We start from the raw sequence: 19,687 nt of genomic DNA, 5'->3' as shown, positions 1-19,687 counted from the left end.
AGTGAGGGGTGGGGGAATATGCAGACAGAGCAGTGACTACTTGCCTTTTGAAAGTCAATATTCATTCATTCACCGACTAGCTGAGTGCCTACTATGTGTGAGGTTCTCTCTCATGCATATACCATTTTTAAAAAGCGTTTTAAAAAATTTGAAATATCTAGCTATATTCCAGAGTTTCTCACCTGCCCATCAAGATTGAGAACCAAAAGCTCCAAACCATTTTGTGTGTAATAAAATGGAAAATTAGTGGGGAAAGAGACAATTTTCAAGCGCTCTTGGGACTGAATCTTTGATCAGGTCAGTCTCTATAATATGTAGTTCAATGCTTTAAAAAAAATCCAAAATGGCTAAATAAACATAATGTAAAAATATTAGCAATGGTTGTCTCTGGGTAGGGGATCCTGAATGATCTTGCTCATTTTCTTGCTCATTTCACGTGCTTCTGTTTTAAATAATGTGACATGTATTACTTGGATAATCAGAATGAGAAAGTATTCTCAAGTTAGAACTGGTATGATATGTAAAAACCCAAAACAGATAAAATGTGACTGATTAGATTAAATGCAGGTAATTACTTAGCCATGAAATTGCCCTGCCCAATTAAATAAGCAGTCATTACTGTAAATGTATGCTTTACCATGGATTCTGCTAGATAAACTCCAGCACAGCTTTCCATGTGCTGGAATAAAAACTTGTAAGCATTGCAGACAAACTGGATTTTACTACCATGTGGGCAGCTATGCCTACGAAGCTCTTATTTTTATTTCCAAATTGTTTTTTGAGGTAAAAGCTAGAAGAGCTGCTTTCACCACTCTTCAAACCTTTTTATCTAAAAATATTTTTCCCTTTATGAGAAATACAATAAAGTCAAGATTTCAAATTCTTGGCCCCATTCAACCGTAGCTGAAAATGAGGTAATTTTCTATGTCATTTTCTTCTAAAGCCATGGTCCCCAGGCTAGACAGTGGGGTTGAGCTACAAACTATACAATATGCATGTTGCGTCTGTAGCTGACTGCTGAGGCCACAGCCATGCTCTTTAGCATGGTCGTGTGCATGTGCGTGCACGCATGGTGTGTGTGTGCATGGTGTGCGTGGGGTTGGTGGGATTCTCAGCAGAGAAAGTACTGCAGTCACACAGAGCACACCGTCCTCCCAGCTCAGGGACTCAGCAACAAGCTTTTCTTCTTTACCCCTCGATATTCTCTGGGGCTCTGCAGGAGAGGGAGCATGCGCCTCCTCACAGCTCCTGTCCCTGGCATGCAGTGGTACTTGGCACACAGTAGGGCCTCATAAATGTACCCGCTGAATGAATAAAACTGGAAAACCCTTATGGAACAGAATACCCTTAATAATTTTAGGGTGATACCACATTATTTCTCGAGCCTCGATTCCTATCTCGTGACTTTCCAGAATAATTCTATTCCCAAATTAGAACCAAACAAGGACCTGTACGCATGACATCTTGACACATGTGAGAAGATGTGCATGGACAATGATGGCAGTTTTGTCACTTCAACACTATACACCAGCGTCCATTGAAGGCATGTCCTGCTAGTGAGCTTTCGGCAGATGTATACAATCACTAACCTATCTTTTCGTGCTTCTAGTCTTAAATGTCTCATGCTTCACTTTAATTGATTATAGTTGCCATCAGAGTGTCCCTAAACAGTATGTAATTACACAGTCATATCATCCACTTAAGGTTTAGTTCTTTTCTCATTTGGGGAGAAAAAGAGTGAACGTGACTCTTATAGATCTGCCCAGCCACATGTTTGAAGCAAGTCAATTGATTTCACAAGAGAATATTTAACATCTAAGACCCTTGCTCCCTGCTTATGTACCAATGAGTCATATTTCTTTTCAAGATTTCACTTTATGACCAAGGGGGAAAGGGTACGGGAAACATGTTGTTTTCTTGGTTACAAAAACTGTCTTCAGTACAACAGTATTTCAAAGATTCGTAATTTACCCTATTTAAGTGTTTCCTCTGATTTTGTTGGGTAAGCTCTCATTTGGAAATCTACAGTTTTTTTTTTTTTAACGTTTTGCTAGAATATGCTTGAATGAAAAGGAAGAGCTCAAAAGTACCTTCTTTCAGAAAAGTCAACGAGTTCTACACAAGTAAACTGCACTGGTGGGGTTGGGGGGGATGGGGGAGGGAGGAGTAGAACATCTCCCCCAGCATCAGTTCCAAAACTTAAATGTTTCCATTAGCAAAGAAGGTCAGCACTTTGCTGAGTATTAAAGCACCAGTTATTCTGGAATACCTCATGCTAATCTGTGTTTCTGGAGCCGAATGATTTTTGTGGCTTTTCATCTAAGCAAAGAAAACAGTGATAATGGACATCTTCCAGCTGCATACCTCTGTGACATTCAATAGGTTTTATTTGGATTAAGAAATGCAATTGTTTTCAGAAGTTGAAGGAGACAAAAGTAAAATTGACATGTATACTTTTACGCCACTAAATTTTGAACTTGAGTCTTGCACTACATTTGAAAAACAGCAAAAACAAACAACAGGTTCAAATCCAGCCAGAGCCTAATTTACTCACCAGCAGGACATAGGGGTGATTTATGACTTGCAGTGAGTTGAAATGAAAGTAACCAACAAACAGCAAAGGCTGGAGACCAAATATCATAGTTTCTATAGCATCCTTACACAGACTCTTCATGAAGGCCTTGTGCACTTTTTAGTCTTATTAATGTGGCATGCTAGTGTAACAATCTATAAATGATGTCCAAAACTACATTTATTAAAATTTGTCACAAATACATTCCTAACCCCAGAAAGTGTGTTGTTACCTGGTAATTGCTACCATAAATAGACAAATAGTATCCTATGTTTGACAATACAAGATGCCTCGGCATCAGGAAAAAAAATCCTGATACCAGGATTAAGCCATTCTAAGAAGATTTCAGGTACTCTCTTTTGGACTCATAACCATTAAAATATATGATCAAGCTTGTCTGTCATTACAGAATTTTTGCATGCTTGTAAACCCCCCAACTCTAGAGTAGAACACAGTCCTCAAGCCATTCTCTTGGGTTAAGATGATTAATACTCAGTTAAAATTACTTCAATTGGGGAATATCAGGAGGAAAAAGAGGAACATGAGAATACTCAATTCTTTCCTAGTGTTTTACATTATCCTAATGAATTATGACAAGCCTTTCTTAAATCTCAAGGACTTATACGCTGAAGAACCATTCCATCTGTTTATTTTTTGTGCTCCAGTCCAACACTCCCTGCAGGATCCAAACTGGTCTTTGAGCAACTTCAGTGTTAATAATTTTGCCATTGCAGATTCACTTTGAAATTGGATAATTTTTTGCAGGGTATCCATGTCATTCAATTAAAATTTGCAAACCCCTTTTTTATCTTATATTCTCTTCGCCACACAGGCACATACACATGTGCATGGGGCCTGCCTCCCACCCCCTACCTTGGGGTATACTGCCCCCTTCCTTCCTCCCTCCCAGAACAACAGGGTCTGGGTAAATCTCTCATCCCAAGAAGTTCAGGCCAGCACAGACTCAAATTTGGAGATGCAGATAGCTATGCTCACGAGGATATAGTGGCCTTTTATTACCAACTATTAGTCACTATCCCAGCTTGGCCTGGCGGGCAGGGTAGGGAGTATAATCACAACACCCACTTCTGAAAAGAGGGAGAAAAAGTTCATAATAAGCTTCTCCAAGCTGCCCATCTGAGGACCACTTTTGTAGTCCAGCACGCAAAAAACGATCCTGCTTATGCCAAATTTCCAAGTCGTTTCTCATTTTAAAATCATCTGACCATACTGCCGTTTTTGTTCGCAGATATCACAACAGATTTTTTTAAGGGGACAATTTTCTCTGTTTCATCTCTCTCACCCTCTTTCTTCTGGTGCATGTGGCAGCTGCTGTTTGATCTGTTCATTGGCTCTGATTTGTTTCATGTTTCAGCCAAAGATTAAAACTGCTCTGTAATTCTAAGCAGATGGGCCTGGGAGTGCAACCCTATAATTATACCTTCTCTCCTTGGCCCTCAAACTGCAAGCCTTCCATCCTAAGTTTTAAAGTCTGGGATCACTGGGGTTCCGTGTACACACCCTGGCAATTCAGGCAGGTCTGGCCCCACCGGACACCTCGGCAGGGCCCCCAGGGCTGGAGGCGTCTGTCCTGGAGCAGGACTCCCCAGGAAAGAGCCAGTCGGGTAGAGCTGCGGGGTTCACGGCTCCTGCCTTCCTAGATTATAGGGCTGCTGGGGTGGGGGTGGGGGTGGGGGATCACAGCGTGGCCCTGACCAAGCATCCATGCGTTCTGAAGCTCCACCCCGCTGCGGGTCCTGCTCGGAAACGGAGCGTCCTGGAGGGTGCTCGTCTGGCCCGCAGGGCCTCTGGAGGTTTGGTGGTGTGGAGGGAGCAGAGCCACGCTCCCGGCAGAGCGGCTCCGCCGAAATGTCAGGTGTCCACCCTTAGGGAGAGTTCGCTGGGGCTTCTGAATCAGCACAGCGTGCTATGCGGCCGCCGGCAGCGAGGGCCAACACCGACCTGGCACAAAGTCTGCCTTACCCTTCCCGGAGCGGTTCCTGGAACTCTGAAAGCGCTCGTGTTCTCTGGCTGCGGGTTCGCCGGGGCCCCGGAGGGAAGGCGGCAGGCGACGCGCGGCAACAGAACCATCCAGCAGGAGCGCGAAGGAGGCCGGTGTCCGGTGCCCGGCTCCGGGACCCGGGGGTGACAGCCTGGCTGCTCCGAGCCCCCTGCTCCTTGAAACTGCGCCCCGTGCGCTTGGGAGAGCGCCCTGAGCTCAGCCCCGGTCTGCAAACGCCACCCCCGCGGGCCCCGGCAGCTCGGGCAGCTCGGGCAGCTCGGGCACCTCGCGGGCCGCTCCTCCGCCCGCGCCGTCCGCTCCGCAGCCGCCCCAGCCGGGGCCACACCGCGAGCGCCTCCCGCGGGCGCCCGGACACCCGGGGCCCCGGAGCGCCAAGTGCACCCGTCCGTGAAAGTCTTCCCTGGAACCAGATGCAGTCCATCCGGGAGCCGAAATGTAGGGGCGTGTGTGTGTGTGCGCGCGCGTGTGTGCGCGTGTGTGCGCGCTGCGCCCTCCGGAGAGCACGCCCCGGCCGCCGGGGGCCCGCGGGGGACTCACCGTGAAGCAGGAGGGCCGCGGACAGGTACGCGAGCAGGAGGCGGCTCGGCCCGGACATCTCCGCCGCCGTCCAGGGACGCCTCGGCCCGGGGGACGCGACCAGGCGGCGGCGCGGGGACACCGGCGACCCGCCCAGGCCCCGCGCGTCAGGCGGCCACGGCGCGCCCCATGCCCGGGGGGCGCGGCGCGGGGGCTGCGGGGCGCGCGCTCCCGGCCCGGCCTGTCCGCCCTCCCGGCCTCGCCGCAGCCCCGCGCTCCGCGTCCCGCCCCCGCCCCCGCCGCGCGCGCCGCTCCGAGCTGCCGAGGCCGCCGCCGCCGCCGCCGCCGCAGCTGCAGCGTCTCTTCATATTTCCCGAGCGCCGCCGGCGGGGCGGCCGGGCCGCGGGCCGGGGGAGGGGCCGGGGGCGGGGCCGGGGCGGGGACGCGGGGGCCCGGGGCGCGGGGACATGAAAGGGCGCGCGGGGCGCCGCCTCCCCCGCCCCCGTCCGCAGCCTCCTGCCGGGTCCCCCGCGCGGCCCCTCCCCGCGCCCTGCGGCCTCGGCTCGCCCCCAGCTCCCCTTCCCCTCCCCGGCAGGTCCTTAACCTCCTCGGTCCCGCCAGCATCCCCCTGCCCGGTCCCGGGCTCCGCGCCCCTCTCCCTCCGCCCCTCGCCCTCCCCCCGCTCCCCCCCGCTCCCCGCCGGCCAGGAAGGCCGTGCCCTTCGCCCTCCCGCCTCCGCCCGGGGCCCCGGACCCCTTTCCTTCCCTCCGCGGGGATGGGGGCACCGCTGGTGAAAGCCGTTCCCAAGGGGGCGCGGGGCGCGGGGGGAGGCCGGCTCGCGGGACGGGGGCGCCCCGGCAGGGGAGAAAGGGCGACCGGGAGCCCCGGGGCCGGTTGCCGGGCGGAGCGGAGCTCTGCACAGCTGCTCGCGGCGGGGACGCTGCGGCGGCGCCCTCGGGGGAGCGGGGCGCGCCCTAGGCGAGGATCGTGACCACGCGCCAGAGCCGGGCCCCCCGCGAGCCCGGACCCGGCACAGGCCCCAACGTGTGAGGGCAACGGCGGAGGCAACGGGAGGCAAAGGACTTGTTGAGACAAGGGACAACTCTCGGGGAACCACCCGCCGTCAGTGCCCGGGCTGGGTTCCTCCGCTCTCCCAGCCCCAGTCTTGACTCTGGTTGCGGCTGTGGCCCAGGGCAGGCCTGGTCACTTTGACGGTGGCTTTTAACACCCGAAGGCAGGACAGGCTTCCAGTCTCTCTATTCCCCCGGGCGCGGGTACGTCCCCTCCGGGGCAGCTGGGCTGCTGGGCCGCGGTGCCAGGCTCCGGGCTTCTCTTCTCGGGGCCTCTCCCCTGCAGAGCTCCTCCCTGGGCCGTCCACCAGCCCCCAGGGGGCTAAATGTCACCTCCTCCTCACACTGGGATAAGGAGCAGCCACGGGACCAGATGGAATCAAGAGAACATTTCTTGACTCTGCTAGTGTTTTTCAGAAGTAAAACACTTAAAAAGAATGCCTAATTTCCCAAGAGAGTTCTCTGCCCCTTTGAACAATGTAACAATTCAACTCCTTATGCTCTAGACTTTCAAAACTAGTGGGACCTTAAGCATAGGCGTAAAACTTAGTAAAAATAGACAAGAATACATTTGACAGTTTCTAGCTGTTCCATTTCTTTTTTTTCTTTTTTCTTTTTTCTTTTTTTTCTGGGAAAGCCATGGGTCTTTTGATGAGATGGTGCTGATTCTGTTTGATGTGCTTCAATTTTTATCACCATCATTATCATCTTTCCATCTTTAATATGAGGGATCATAACTTGTACCACCTGCCTGGCTCGCAAGGATGTTGTGAGGATTATGAGCCAATGTTTGCAAATCTCAGAGATGAAAGACTCCGTGTGTGAGAGAAAGGGAAGATTGAGCAGGAGCATTCTTTTGTGCTAGGTTTGCTCTGCAGCATCTCTCTGGACCCACTTTGTTCCTGGTGTCTGGCTTGTCCCTTTTACAAGGTTTGGGTAGCAGATTATGATTTGTTGCATTTGAATGTTGCCCAAAGGTCAGTCGTGTTTAAAGTGGGAACTTGGTTTCCTCACGAATGTTGGGCAGTTGGAAATGATGTAAACAGCATACTTGGCTGCTTAAAGCAGCACATTAGCCTTGTCACCAGGAACACATACTAGGCAGTGTTTAGCTTTTCTATGCCTTCTAGTCATTTGGTGCTTTTTTAGTCTATCAGCGAATATTTGAAACAACAGGAGAGAATGCTAGGGATGGAGCGTTCATGAATAAGCAACTGAGTTGATAGTAATTGAAAAATGTTAAGGTCATCACATGTTAGCAGAAGAATTAGGTAATATATTTAGTTAAATAATTATTTGATTCAGTTATTTAAAAAGAAGAAAACTAGCAGGCCAGCCAATAATTTGGTGTTGTTTTGACAGTCAAGTTGATTCCGTATTTGTTTTTCCAACTGGTTTTACTGGTGTGCTATAAACATAGCCAGAATGATGTCATCAGCATAAAATGTGTTTTGCCAGTTTACTTTCCTTATGTAGTGTCATCGATTTAAAGGCTCGACCCTCAACCCTCAACATAATTTCCAGCCAGAGTTGCTACTCCCAGAAATTCCCTCATTGCCTCTGCCTTGTCCTGGCTGTAGGGTTCACTCTCTGTATTAGTTTTTACTCTTGCCCAGAGTGTGTGGACTTTTGAGAGAGAATAATGAAAATAGTGGGAATTTGTCTTAGAGTGATTACATAGTACGTGGCTATCTGTTTGGAATTGGGATGAGGACCTTTTCAGGGGGTGGTAATAAGGTGGCTGTGAGCACCAGCTCAGTAGCTGCCCCCTGCCCCCGCCCTTGCAACCTGCACAAGGAATTCCCCCAAGCCTCCTACAAGGACCAAGCTTGGAGCAGGAGCGTGTGTAGTTAGGCCCTGGTGATAATGGCAGGAGTCCTTGGCCCTGGGCGGCTGGACAAGGTACCCTCAGCAGTATCAGCAAGTACGTTCCACTAGTCAGAGCTACTCATGACTAACCTTTGGCATGTTGATGGGGAAGAGGAAACTCAAAGGGGCTGACTTCCCAGCCACACGGCAAATCAGAGGCACGCTCAGAACTCCTCTGATTGTTCCATCACCAGCTCACAGGACCTCTCACATGCTTGGCAAGTGGTCTTTTCCCACGGACACTGCTGATCCTAACTCAGAGCCTCTACAGTTGGCTCCGTCTCGGAGTCAGGACCAGCCCTTTGCTTTTGCCCAGTAACTGAGTCATGAGCATATTTTCTAGAAGGGACTGGGCTGGCCACATAGCTTGAGTGATCACCTTGGCTTGGTTTTCTTAGGAGGGTGTCTCAAGTATTAGTGAGCAGAGTAGTGGGCAGCTCACCTGCATGGTTACCCTGGGAGGGACAGGGACCAGTGTCCTTTAAAGCCTGTGCTACAATTTGGTTTCCTAATCAGTCTTTGGAAAATTGATTAAAGGTATACAATCATGAAAGTCATTGCAAATTTAGGGATTCCATGTCTTTCAGTCCTTGAAAAAAAAAATGATAGTTTTAAGAAGGCTCAGAGGAATGAAAACATGAATTCTGAAATGTATTCAACTATGAATAAGGTTGAAAGCATTTTACTACTGCTGCGTCTTCAGAGGATAGGAAGTGTCACTAGGAACAGACTTTTTTTGACACTTGCTGGACATCAGTAACCAGGTTGTGACACATGGAAATGCCTCTGAGTATCAGAGCCTCGGGACAGGAATGGTGTCTATCACAACTCAACCCCTTTAAAAAGGCACCTGTGTCAAGGTTTCTGTCTTTTGCCCCCAGGAGGACTTCAGTAGTTGATTAAGACATTACATTTTAGAGATGCCTGGGTGGCTTAGTGGTCAAGCGTTTGCCTTTGGCTCAGGCTGTGATCCCAGGGTCCTGGATCGAGTCCTGCACCGGGCTCCCCGCATGGATCCTGCTTCTCCCTTTGCCTATGTCTCTGCCTCTCTCTGTGTCTCTCATGAGTAGATTAATAAAATTTTTAAAAAGACATTACATTTTGATAATCTTCTATAGCTTCCTCATAGGCAGAGCTAATTAAATTATCCTGAGGTGTCCTTAGAAAGGGATATAAATCTGAGTTACATTTTTAAAATATGTTATTTAGGAAAAACTCAATTTTGAAAATAAAGTGGGGTTTAGGTGCGTTTCTGAGTGACATGGTCTTCGGAGCTTCAGAAATTAAAGGTTATGTGCCATTGTATACTCATGACAGTTATCAGAGGAAAGCACTAAAATGTGAGCTTAGCATTCATCCATTCATCCATTCATCCATCTGACACACAGTGACCACCGCTGAATATAGATATGTATGTACACCCATCCCGAAGTAGGGAGAGATATGCATGAGGATGGCCCAGCTTACCCACCCATTCACCCTATGTCACAAATCCTTTTGGGGGGCTGGGATGACAAGACTTGGGACCCTTAACCCTGAAGGAAAATATGAGATCAACGGGGACAGGAGGCAATAAAGGGCCTCAGTAACATTTTTGTCTACACTTTCATGTGCCTCTTATAATATTCTTTCTTGTAGTGCTGGTTGCCCTGTCTAACTGCTTTATCTGCTTAACAAGATTACTTGGCTCTTTGAGGGCAGGAAGAAAATTGGGTATTATGTTTGCCTCTCCTCCCCCCCAATCCCTTCACAAGTCTTTCCATAATGGGCATTTGTTGGGCTGTTAGATGAGGCAGGATAAGATCAGCCCCTCAAGAAAGAGTCTTTATGAGGCCTACACCACCCTAAGCCACTGCGGCACACAACTACAGAAACAGGAAGACACAGAAACGCTAGTATTCAATCCGAGCATGCCCTGTGTTGTTAGGGCACACATAGCAACGCTCAAACATGTTTGTCAAAGGAGAGGCAGTGTGGCACACTCGCTAAGGAGCCAGACTCACCAGGCTCAGATCTTTCAGCTAGAGGACCTTGGGCAAGTTACTTAACATGGCTTTGAAATGGGGGCAAGAGTAGCATATGCCCTGCATGTAGTCAAGCACTATGTAAGCACACCCTAAAAAATGACTCGCTGACAATATTGACCTCAGACTAGACCATACAGTTTCAATGATGGTGAAGACACCCCCAAGAGGGGAAAAATTGAGTTTTGGTGGGAGAGGGTGTGGGAAAAAAAAAAAACCCACAACAACTCTCCAAAGGGGCACAGTACTGTATATTGACATTACTTATAATTTAATGGGGGTAAGGGGACAATTAGGACTAAATGTCTAAAAGGCTCCTTGTAGGCCAATAATGAGAAAAATTTGAATAACCGTTCTAGAGGAATAAAGTAAGAGTAGTTCTATTATAATTAATCACAGAGAAAACATTTATAATAACTTCACTTCTTTAACTCACTTGATATGTTTTGATTGCATGAAACCAAACGTGTTTCACTTCAGCTGACCATCTGGTGTGACAATCTACCATCTGATTATATCATCATAATATCACATCCAAATTGTTTATCTTTGATATAGATACTTTAGCGATTACTAGCTTCTCTTCACAGATGGGAAAGCTGAGGCCAAACAGATCAAGGTTTGCCTAAAAGTCATACGACTTTCCAGGGATAGAATTTCCTAACTTCCAAAGAAGGTGTATTTTCATCTCTAAGGCCACACCACCAAAAATAAGTGCCTTTTACCTCTCAGATGGAAACAACAACAAACACAACTTTGTGTTAGATGTGTTTGGAGACATTCAAGCTAAAAAAGCAACACCATAGAGGCTATTTGGACATTTCTTGCAACTGTCATCTAGGTGGTTGGTGCTGCAGTTTTGCTGTTTTACATGTAAAATATCTGAACAGTCCAATTTCTAGAATGAATGGTTGAAGTCTATAAAATGAGAGGGTTGAGCAGATGGTCACAAAAGTGCTGCCCTCTGCTGTGAGTCTCTGAGCTCCTCAGTATTAGGACGTGGCCAGCCCTATCAGAACTACACATCTGTGTTTACTGTGCTTTTGGTCGTGTATATGCGGAGTGATGAGCTGTGTAGGCATGACTACATGTAATCTGATTTCATCTCCATAGAGAACAGGTCTCTAAAGCAGTGTTGAGTTTAAACAAAACAGTCATCCGGGCCACCCACTGTAACATCACCAGGTCCAGAGCAATGCCTAGCCTCCGCATTTGTGTAACATTTTGTAATTCTCAAAAGACTTCCAAATACATGGTCTCTTTGGATCTTCGTGCCGTTTTGCAATGGCCAGAAGACTGCCGACGGCTGTTCTGATTTAAAAATGCCAACTTGAGCTTCAGAGAGGACTATGATGTCTGTGCTAAGATTTCATGACGCAGAACACTTCACAATCTTCTATCTCCATGCACTGACAATATTACTTTAATTATATCAGGACATAGCAGGCCCTAACTTAGGCCCTCACCATTTTGTTTTTTATACAGAACTTGGTGTCCTTGCTCTATCCTCTATCCTTAGGCAGGCAGCTGAGAGAATCTTTTATAAATAGACACAGCACTCAAAAAGTATCAGAGTTTGGTTAAAAATAATCATATTAATCTAGGAAAACTTTAAGGGTATATAGTTTATTTTCTCACATTTTATCTCCATATTTTTCATAAGCTTTAGACTGGTGCCTAAATTAGTACTTATTCACAACCTCTCAATTAATTAGACAGCACCTAATATTTTACTGTAATGGATCCATTGAGTCAAATGAAAAACAGCCAGTATGCTAGCAAATCGTGCTGGAAAATAGACAAGGAGGCAAGAAACCGAGTCATGTACACTAACCAACCTCATACAACAAGAGGCCAGCAGGCAGTAAGTTCATCCAGAACAAAACAGTGTGCTTAGGAAGGAGTCTCTGGTTGTAAAAGTCTAACATGGACCTTTTGGTTGACCCTACACCAGTGGGGATGCCATCTCTAAGGCCGGACATGGGGCAGGACAGCACCTCTAGGATGAATGCATGGCACCCACAGTGTCTGCAGGTAGAGTTAATTAAGCAGGTGGTCAAGGCATAAGTTAGGCTTGAGGCCAGAACTCACTCCTTTCGTGATGGGATGGGAGAAGGGTTGAGTAACTCTAAAAGTCAAAGTGAAACAACTGACCATAAAGCAGATGGTAGAAATGCCAAATTGGTACGCTCACATTTGGAGGGATGGAGTTTGCCTGTGATGGGTGGTGAGGAGCCTTGAGTTTAGCCAGAACGTTCATGGCCACAGAAGGACTGAGTCCCAGGGTCACACAAGCTGGGGTTCAGATCCAGAGCTGTGACCAGATTCTGGGTCTCCCATCTCATTTCAGAGCATCCTGCACTTCTACCTGCTGATTCAGATGTGTATTTTCTGTCTCATAATTCTCCAAAAACTTGGAGAGCATGACCTTATGAGGCATTATGTTTGTTAAATTAATTATGCTTTGGATTTCCTCTTAAATATATGTTCTGCATCATTAATTCTCTCCTTCACTGCATCGATTCTGCCTTTGTTGCTTCCGGAGCCACAATTAGGTTCTTCTATCCAAGATCCAAATAATTTCTACTTCACAAAAAGCTCCTGTTTTCTAATCATGTAAGTTTTAACATTGTAAACTAAGTGATTTGAATTTTATCTGTGGTACTTATGTTGTTGTTGTTGCTGTTGTTGTTTGTCTCCATCATGGTAGCTGTTGACTTTGTGCTCTTCTGTGCAGGATGGCTATTGTGATTCAATGAGATGAGCCACTGGGGAAAACCGTTCCTGAAAAATTCATTCATGTTGCAAAGCAGGCCTGGGGAGAGATGGATAAAGGAGGGAAAATAGAATCTACATTTTGATACCGATTCTGACATACTTTCCTAGATCCTCCAACTCATCTTTCTAATATTTTAATGCAGAATGAAGTACAAAGATGTTTTTTTTTTGCTGTTGCATAACTGGCAAGTATGCCAAGATGTGGTACCTCTCTAAGGACTGACAGGTAGAGGAAGGAGCAGGAGTTGACTCCATGCTTCCCAGAGGAGAGGCTAAGGCTTTCCCGGCCCACCCTGAATTTAACATGGTGCTAGGTTGCCATCAAGCCCATGGAAGCCACGGTGGCAGACAGACTTTCTGAGACCCGATGCTTTTTAGAGTCCGAACAGCTTGTTAGAAGGCCATTTGAAGAAGCTGACCCCACATATTATTCTTGAATTTAGTAACTCAGTTTTAAAATCTTAATCTACTCCCCTATACACAGTTTTGCACAGAAGACACTCCATTCCCCCCTCGCACACACACACACATCCACTGCTCTGCCCTAGAGATAGGACCTTCCTATGGCGCCCAAGCATTTGTGCAGAGCTGAGCCTGGCTGTAGGAGGTGGGTGCTGGAGCATAAGAGCTCTAAAGCAATTCACAGACAGCAGTCATTGTTACAATGACTGCCAGGGGACGAGTCTACAAATGCAGTTGTCTGGCTCAACACTTTAAAAATCTTCATCTTCAAGTGCCCATCAATAAATTAATGGATATATATTTATATACATATATATACTCAGTCATCAAGAAGAATGAACTCTTGCCATTTACAACAACATGGATGGAACCACAGAGTATAATACTAAGCTAAATCAGAGAATGACAAATACCAAATAATTGCAGTCATATATGGAATTTAAGTAACAAAGCAAATGAGCAAAAGGGGGAAAAAAGATGCAAACCAAAAAACATACTCTTAACTATAGAGAACAAACTGGTGGTTACCAGAGGTGGTTACCGTGGGTGGTGGGATGGGTTGAATAGGTGACAGGGACTAAGGAGTGCATTCATTCTAATGAGTACTGGGTGATGTATGGAAGTGCTGCATCACTATATTGTACACCTGAAACTCATGTAACATTGTATTTTGACTACGCTGGAATTAAAATTAAAAACTTAATTTAAAAAAATAACAAAAAGCCCTCAAAACCCTCACCTTGGATAATAGATTCCTCAGCCCAAAGAGGTAAGTTGATGGTTAAGCATGTCTCTGACCAGCGGTCACTAACATCCTATTATAACAAAATTATTTGAAAACATATAGCAGCTCTATCCAATAAGCCAAAGAACAGGAACAATCTAACAATAAGGAAGAACAGGACAAGAAACATTAACTGAAAAATCTTAGAATAAAGCTGCCATATACAGAGAGCCAAACACAAAGAAAGGAAAACATTAAAACCCTTTTTCTCTTTGTTCAGCAAACAGTTACTGAGCATCGAGTCTTATTTGTCCTCTCACACAGCCCTCAGATCTTAATTCAGATGTCACTTCCTCCTGGAAGACTTCCTGGACCTCAGACCACAGCCCGCACAGCAGCCCGGACCTCATCAAGTGATGCCAATCCACTTGACTTGATGACTGTGGGAAGGCAGGGCCTCAGGCCAGCATCCAGGACAGGCATGGCACAACATGCATTAAATAAGTTTTTGCTGAATGATTAAGAGGATGAATACCATGTTCTACACATCCAGCTAGGGGCTAGAAATATAAATGTGAGTCGAACAGAATCCTGCCTCTGCAAGCTCACAGCCAGCATGAAGAGTGTGTTGAGAATCATAACTTCTCCTGCACACGTTCTGTTGATAATCTGACTCAGGGCAATGTGAGACCACAGGGAATCTGGGATATCATAAGGAGGTGGGTCAGGACGTTTATTTTCAACTCTGCTCCTGCCAGTTAATGCTCTCTTAGGCCCCTCCCAGGACTGAGTCCTGTCCTGAAGGAGGGGAAGGAGAATTTTTATATCTACTGGGCTTTGCTGGAAGGAGAAAATGGAGCCAGGGGAAACTAAATAATCGTTGTTGATTTCCCAGCACCCTGCTACTATGTACTGTTCAGAAGGCACTGAAAGCATAGCTTGTGAACTTGATCTTAAGACATACGGTCTCCAAAGGATATTACTTTTGTCATGAGGCAATGACACTTCTTATTCATCATCTCTAACTTTGCAACCAGGACATACATGGCAAGGGCATGCATTTGAGGTACGGAAAGTACATAACCCAGTGGGACAGTGGCTGATACCTTGTCCAACACCCATCCTAGCCTTTGGATTTAGTGCATCCTTGCATTTGGGGTGGAAATTTGACCAGTTGAGGTCCTGCATTTCCCAGCGTTCCTGGCGGAGAAGAATGATAGTGAGATTTCAGGTTACATCAGATGAAGGTCTGGGAAAACAATCTCCGTCCCTTGCCCTTCACATTCCTCTCGATGCTGTGCTCCAGCATTACCTGAATTAACTCATCCAGTTCTCACTGGTGAGCATTGAGCTATCATCCCCATCCTACCCTCAAAGAAACTGAGTACCAAGGCTCCAAGGCTAGAAAGAGGGTGCACGGGGATTCAGATGCAAGCATTTTTAAGTTTAGATCCTATGTTCCTGACTGCAGTGCTCTACTGGGATCAACAAGACCAGAAGGCCAAACTAGTGATGCAGAGAAGAAGCGGGGCAGGGGATAGTCAGGGAGAGCCTCACCAAAGAGGTGCAGATGAAGTTGAACAGGTATGCGCCCTTCCCTGGGAGACAGGGTGACACCCTGCCTGTCCGCAGGGCAGCAAGGAACAGAAGCACACCCAGGGGAAATGGTGTGTTGAAACAAGGGGCTGCTGCAGCACAGGACAGAGGGAAGGCGAAGAGTGCCCCTGAAGAAGATCCATGCCACTGTCCACCAGCCCATGCTAGCGCCCCAAGATTCCCTCATGTGCTGGTGAACACTCGCTCTGTGAGAGGTGAGGGCAGAGGCTAGCCCCACATGGTACCCAAAGGCACAAGGCATTTGTCCTCTCTGTTCTCGCCTCCCTCTTCACACGCGTACAACAACACACATGCATGTCACACATACACATACACATATGCAGACACTAGTATATACGTGCAAATATATGTGGCTTTGAGAATACTTTTGAAAATTAAAGTCCTGGAGTTATAAGTGTAGCTGCACATGTGTGGGAATCACTGCTGACAGGTACACTCCGGATTTCAAAACCGTTGGTTTCCTAGAATTTCCCATGAAGATCCACTACATTATATCTAAGCCCCTTCCAAACACATGTGATAAGAGTGGAAAGAACCATACTGATACATGTGATGGCATATTTCCACTTTTTCCACAACAACAGAGGCAGCAGAGTATGTAGAAGGTGGGCTTTGGGTCCCGGCAGATGAGATTTCAGTTCTGACTCTATCATCTGTAAGCCCTTATGCAAACCAAGTCTTAGGCTTCTCATCTGGGAAATGGTCATAATAGTGAAATAACTATGGCTATGACTGCTCACCGATTCTTGGTGCTGGTGGGTAGGTGAGGTATGTGAATTATGTAAAGGTGCCTGGTCCTCAGATGAGCCTCACTGATGTTCCCCTAGGCACCAAGGCGCACCACATTCTGGGCTTCCTATTATAACTATTGCTTGAACATCCTAAGGCCCTTCTGTGTCTACTTTAAATCAAGCATTCATTCACTAAACACTTACTTAGCATCCACTGTATTTCAGACACTGTCTACATAAATGCACCACGATTTTCACCAGAAAAACACAGAAGAGCATCAGGATTAGATGAAGGAGTTTCAAAAAGATCCCCTTCTCCCTGGTGCTGCTCTGGGTCATGTTCAGCACTCATCCGACTCGTCTTCCTTCTTCCCTTTGCCCCATCCTCCCCAAAGATACCAGAGTGCTCTTATGTCCTCTGCCCTTATTCCCTAACAAAACAAGAATTGATCTCATAAGCCCATTCGTACTAAAATGCAAAAAAGTAATCAGTCTGAAGTGTCAGCATTTAAATTGCATATAAAACCCTAACCCAGGATGAAACCAGAGAGGTGGAATTTTAGAAATCAGTAGGAAGTAGAGGGCTAGCCAAGCACTATCTTGAGTGACCACCCTGACCCCAGAGCATCTCTGTTGGAAGTAGAAGGATATCCAAGTACTATCTTGAGTAACTACCCTGACCCCAGAGCCTCTCACTTGGAAGTACAGAGGGCCATCCAAGTACTATCTTGAGTGACCACCTCGACCCCAGAGCCTCTCAGTTGGAAGTAGAGAGTTATCCAAGCACCATTTTGAGTAACCACCAGATCCCAGAGCATCCCACTTCCTCAAAGCACTCATATTGCCCATGAGCCTCTGTGCTTGTATTTAAGAGGCTGCTCACTCCCTTGTGGGGGTGTGAGTGAGGGAGTGGTGGAGACTTGGCTTTGCTGTGTTTGTTTTGAACTCCAGGGGAAGCCAGATTTCTCTTTCATTTACATGATGGCTCAGGTTGTTTTATGTATTATTTCTAGCTGGGGGTGGAGAATTCGGTGACACCACAGGAGTGTTGTCTTCTGGTTCTGTTCTAACTTGTAAATGCTATCTAGTTCTGTACTGTTTTCCACTTTATGTAATATAACTTCAGTATCTAGATTGCCTGAACCATTAATTGGGTTGCAAAACCCTTCTCTTTCCCACGTGAAAGCAGAGAGGAAGAGAAGACATGGCTATAGATAGTTGCCATACATATTTAGTTAGATTTGTTTTTTTAAGACTTTATTTATTTGAGAGAGGGGGAGAGAGAGGGAGAGAGAGAGAGAGAGAGAGAACAGGGGGAGGGGCAGAGGGAGAAGGAGACTCCCCTCTGAGCAAGGAGCCCAAAGCAGGGCTCTATCGCAGGACTCTGGGATCATGACCTGAGTTGAAGGCAGAAACTTAAACAACTGAGCCACCCAGGTGCCCCCATATTTAGTTAGATTTGTGGGATCATTTCCACAATGAAAAAAAAGCATTTGCTTTTTACATGCGAGATGGTTCTCTCCTCTCCTCCCCTTTACTATCGCTTGGCTAGTCACTATTTTCTATAAAGTATTGACATACCCGGCATAACTAAAGCTCCACCTGGTTTTCACTCCATGCTTTGGTCAGATTGCCATATTGTACGTTTCCCAGTGTCAATTTCTCCATCATGGGCAAGCTGGGATTGAGATTCTCAGCTCCTGTTCTCTCTGGCCAGTGGCGTCATACATGAGGTCTCCTCTAATGGATGGGAAGCTGGTGCATTTCAAGAGCAGGTCCATGGTCCCATCATTGAATAAATTGATGGTCTTTCTTGTTGTCCGAGAGCATTTTAAGAAATGGGGAAATGACCCCTGGAAAAAGCACGTTGTGTCAGGATGGACTTTGCAGGCTCCTGGTGGATGGCAAGATGGGTCAAAGACCCTGAAAGTGGTGATGTAATCTGGGACTGGGGTTTGCCTGGCCTGAAACCTAAAAAAAAAAAAAAAAAAAAAATCAATCTATTTCAGTATTAGATAAGGAAAATAAGAGTCTATTTTTACATGTGGGACTCAGTATGATAAACATCAGCTATAACAAACTTATTTAAAACTCATTATGAAAATGAGTGTACCTGGCTAAAGTGGATAAATAAACAACGGACTCTAGCAAACAAGTTACTATCATTTCTTTCATTGGGAAAGCAGTTTGCCCTTTTGAGGATAAAAGCAGAGACTTTTTTTTTTTTTTAGCAGAGACATTTTCATATCAGAGCTTCAAAATAACTTTTTACAATTTCTATTCTTTTTGGTTGCAAAGCTCTTTGCGGTTAAAATAAATAGAAATAAGAAGACAGAAAAAACCAGTAAAACAAAACAAAACAAAAAACATTTCTCTGGATTGCACTAAGCCTCGTGATTCTTTATGAGATAGGAAATGCAAAGTAGAGTGTGGTCATTATTGTTGTTGTTTCCCACTGGGAGGTGGGCTGTCCATGTTCTTTTTAAGATTTCCCTTTTGTTTTGTTTTGTTTTTTCTTCTTTCAAAGTAGAACAGCTTCTAGGAATTTGAAGATATAGCATCTTCAATTTATTCAGGTAATTTCAAGTGGAAACAGAAGTTGTTACAACGGAGAAATGGAGTTGTTTAGCTTGAACCCCTTTGCTTTTTGGGGTTCCGTTTTACTTATAATCCATTGAATGTACAGCATGGCTAAAAGCTAGCCTGAAATTACACACACAAAGAAAAATAATAATCATATTAAATGACATTGTATCTTACTACAATGAAGCCATCTTCAGGCAGCTGCTAAACAATTAAGCTTTGTGTGGGTGTGAGGGTGGGGGCTCCTGCCTAATACATTCACAGAATACACATGGTGGTATGAATAAACTGGAGAAAAACAAAACAGCACCGGATGAAGTTAATATGCCATCCAGTTGACAATCTCCTGTGAGCATTTTGGCACTAACATTCACACAAAGAGGGAAAATATTAAAACCATAGTGAAGAGAACCAACTCCTTTTACGAAGCGTATGAAGTGTAGATGGTGTCACTAGATTAGACAACACTGCTTTATAAAAGTAAACTAAACCATCTGCTCAGCAAGGACCAGTACATGGGGAGGCATGACTGGGGCTTATATCTGCAATGAATGAGCAGTCAGTGTGCATATTTTTTCTATTGTCCCAACTTCAGTGATGACATTGCTCAGCTCAAGACAGATGATAAAAGAGATGTTCAGTTAGGTAGTATCAACGTGGTTGGGACTGGCTCGGACAAGGCAGGAAGGCTGTAGATTAGATGCTTAGGAAAAATTCT

At 46.1% G+C, this 19,687-nt stretch overlaps 1 protein-coding gene across 1 annotated transcript in view; it reads right to left on the bottom strand.

Moving 5' to 3' along the window:
• Positions 1–5,301, bottom strand: part of APCDD1 (APC down-regulated 1) — a 31,462-nt gene extending 26,161 nt beyond the window's left edge. The window contains exon 1 of the mRNA XM_025429535.3: positions 5,133–5,301. Within this exon, the coding sequence (XP_025285320.1) occupies positions 5,133–5,190 (58 nt within the window). The 5' untranslated portion in view covers positions 5,191–5,301. The remainder of the gene's footprint in view (positions 1–5,132) is intronic.
• Positions 5,302–19,687: the final 14,386 nt, after the last annotated feature.

The sequence above is a fragment of the Canis lupus genome, chromosome 7 (assembly GCF_003254725.2).
Source record: "Canis lupus dingo isolate Sandy chromosome 7, ASM325472v2, whole genome shotgun sequence".
Lineage (NCBI taxonomy): Eukaryota > Metazoa > Chordata > Mammalia > Carnivora > Canidae > Canis > Canis lupus.
Note: the sequence above shows the minus strand (reverse complement) of the source record. Positions and strands in the feature narration are given on the sequence as shown.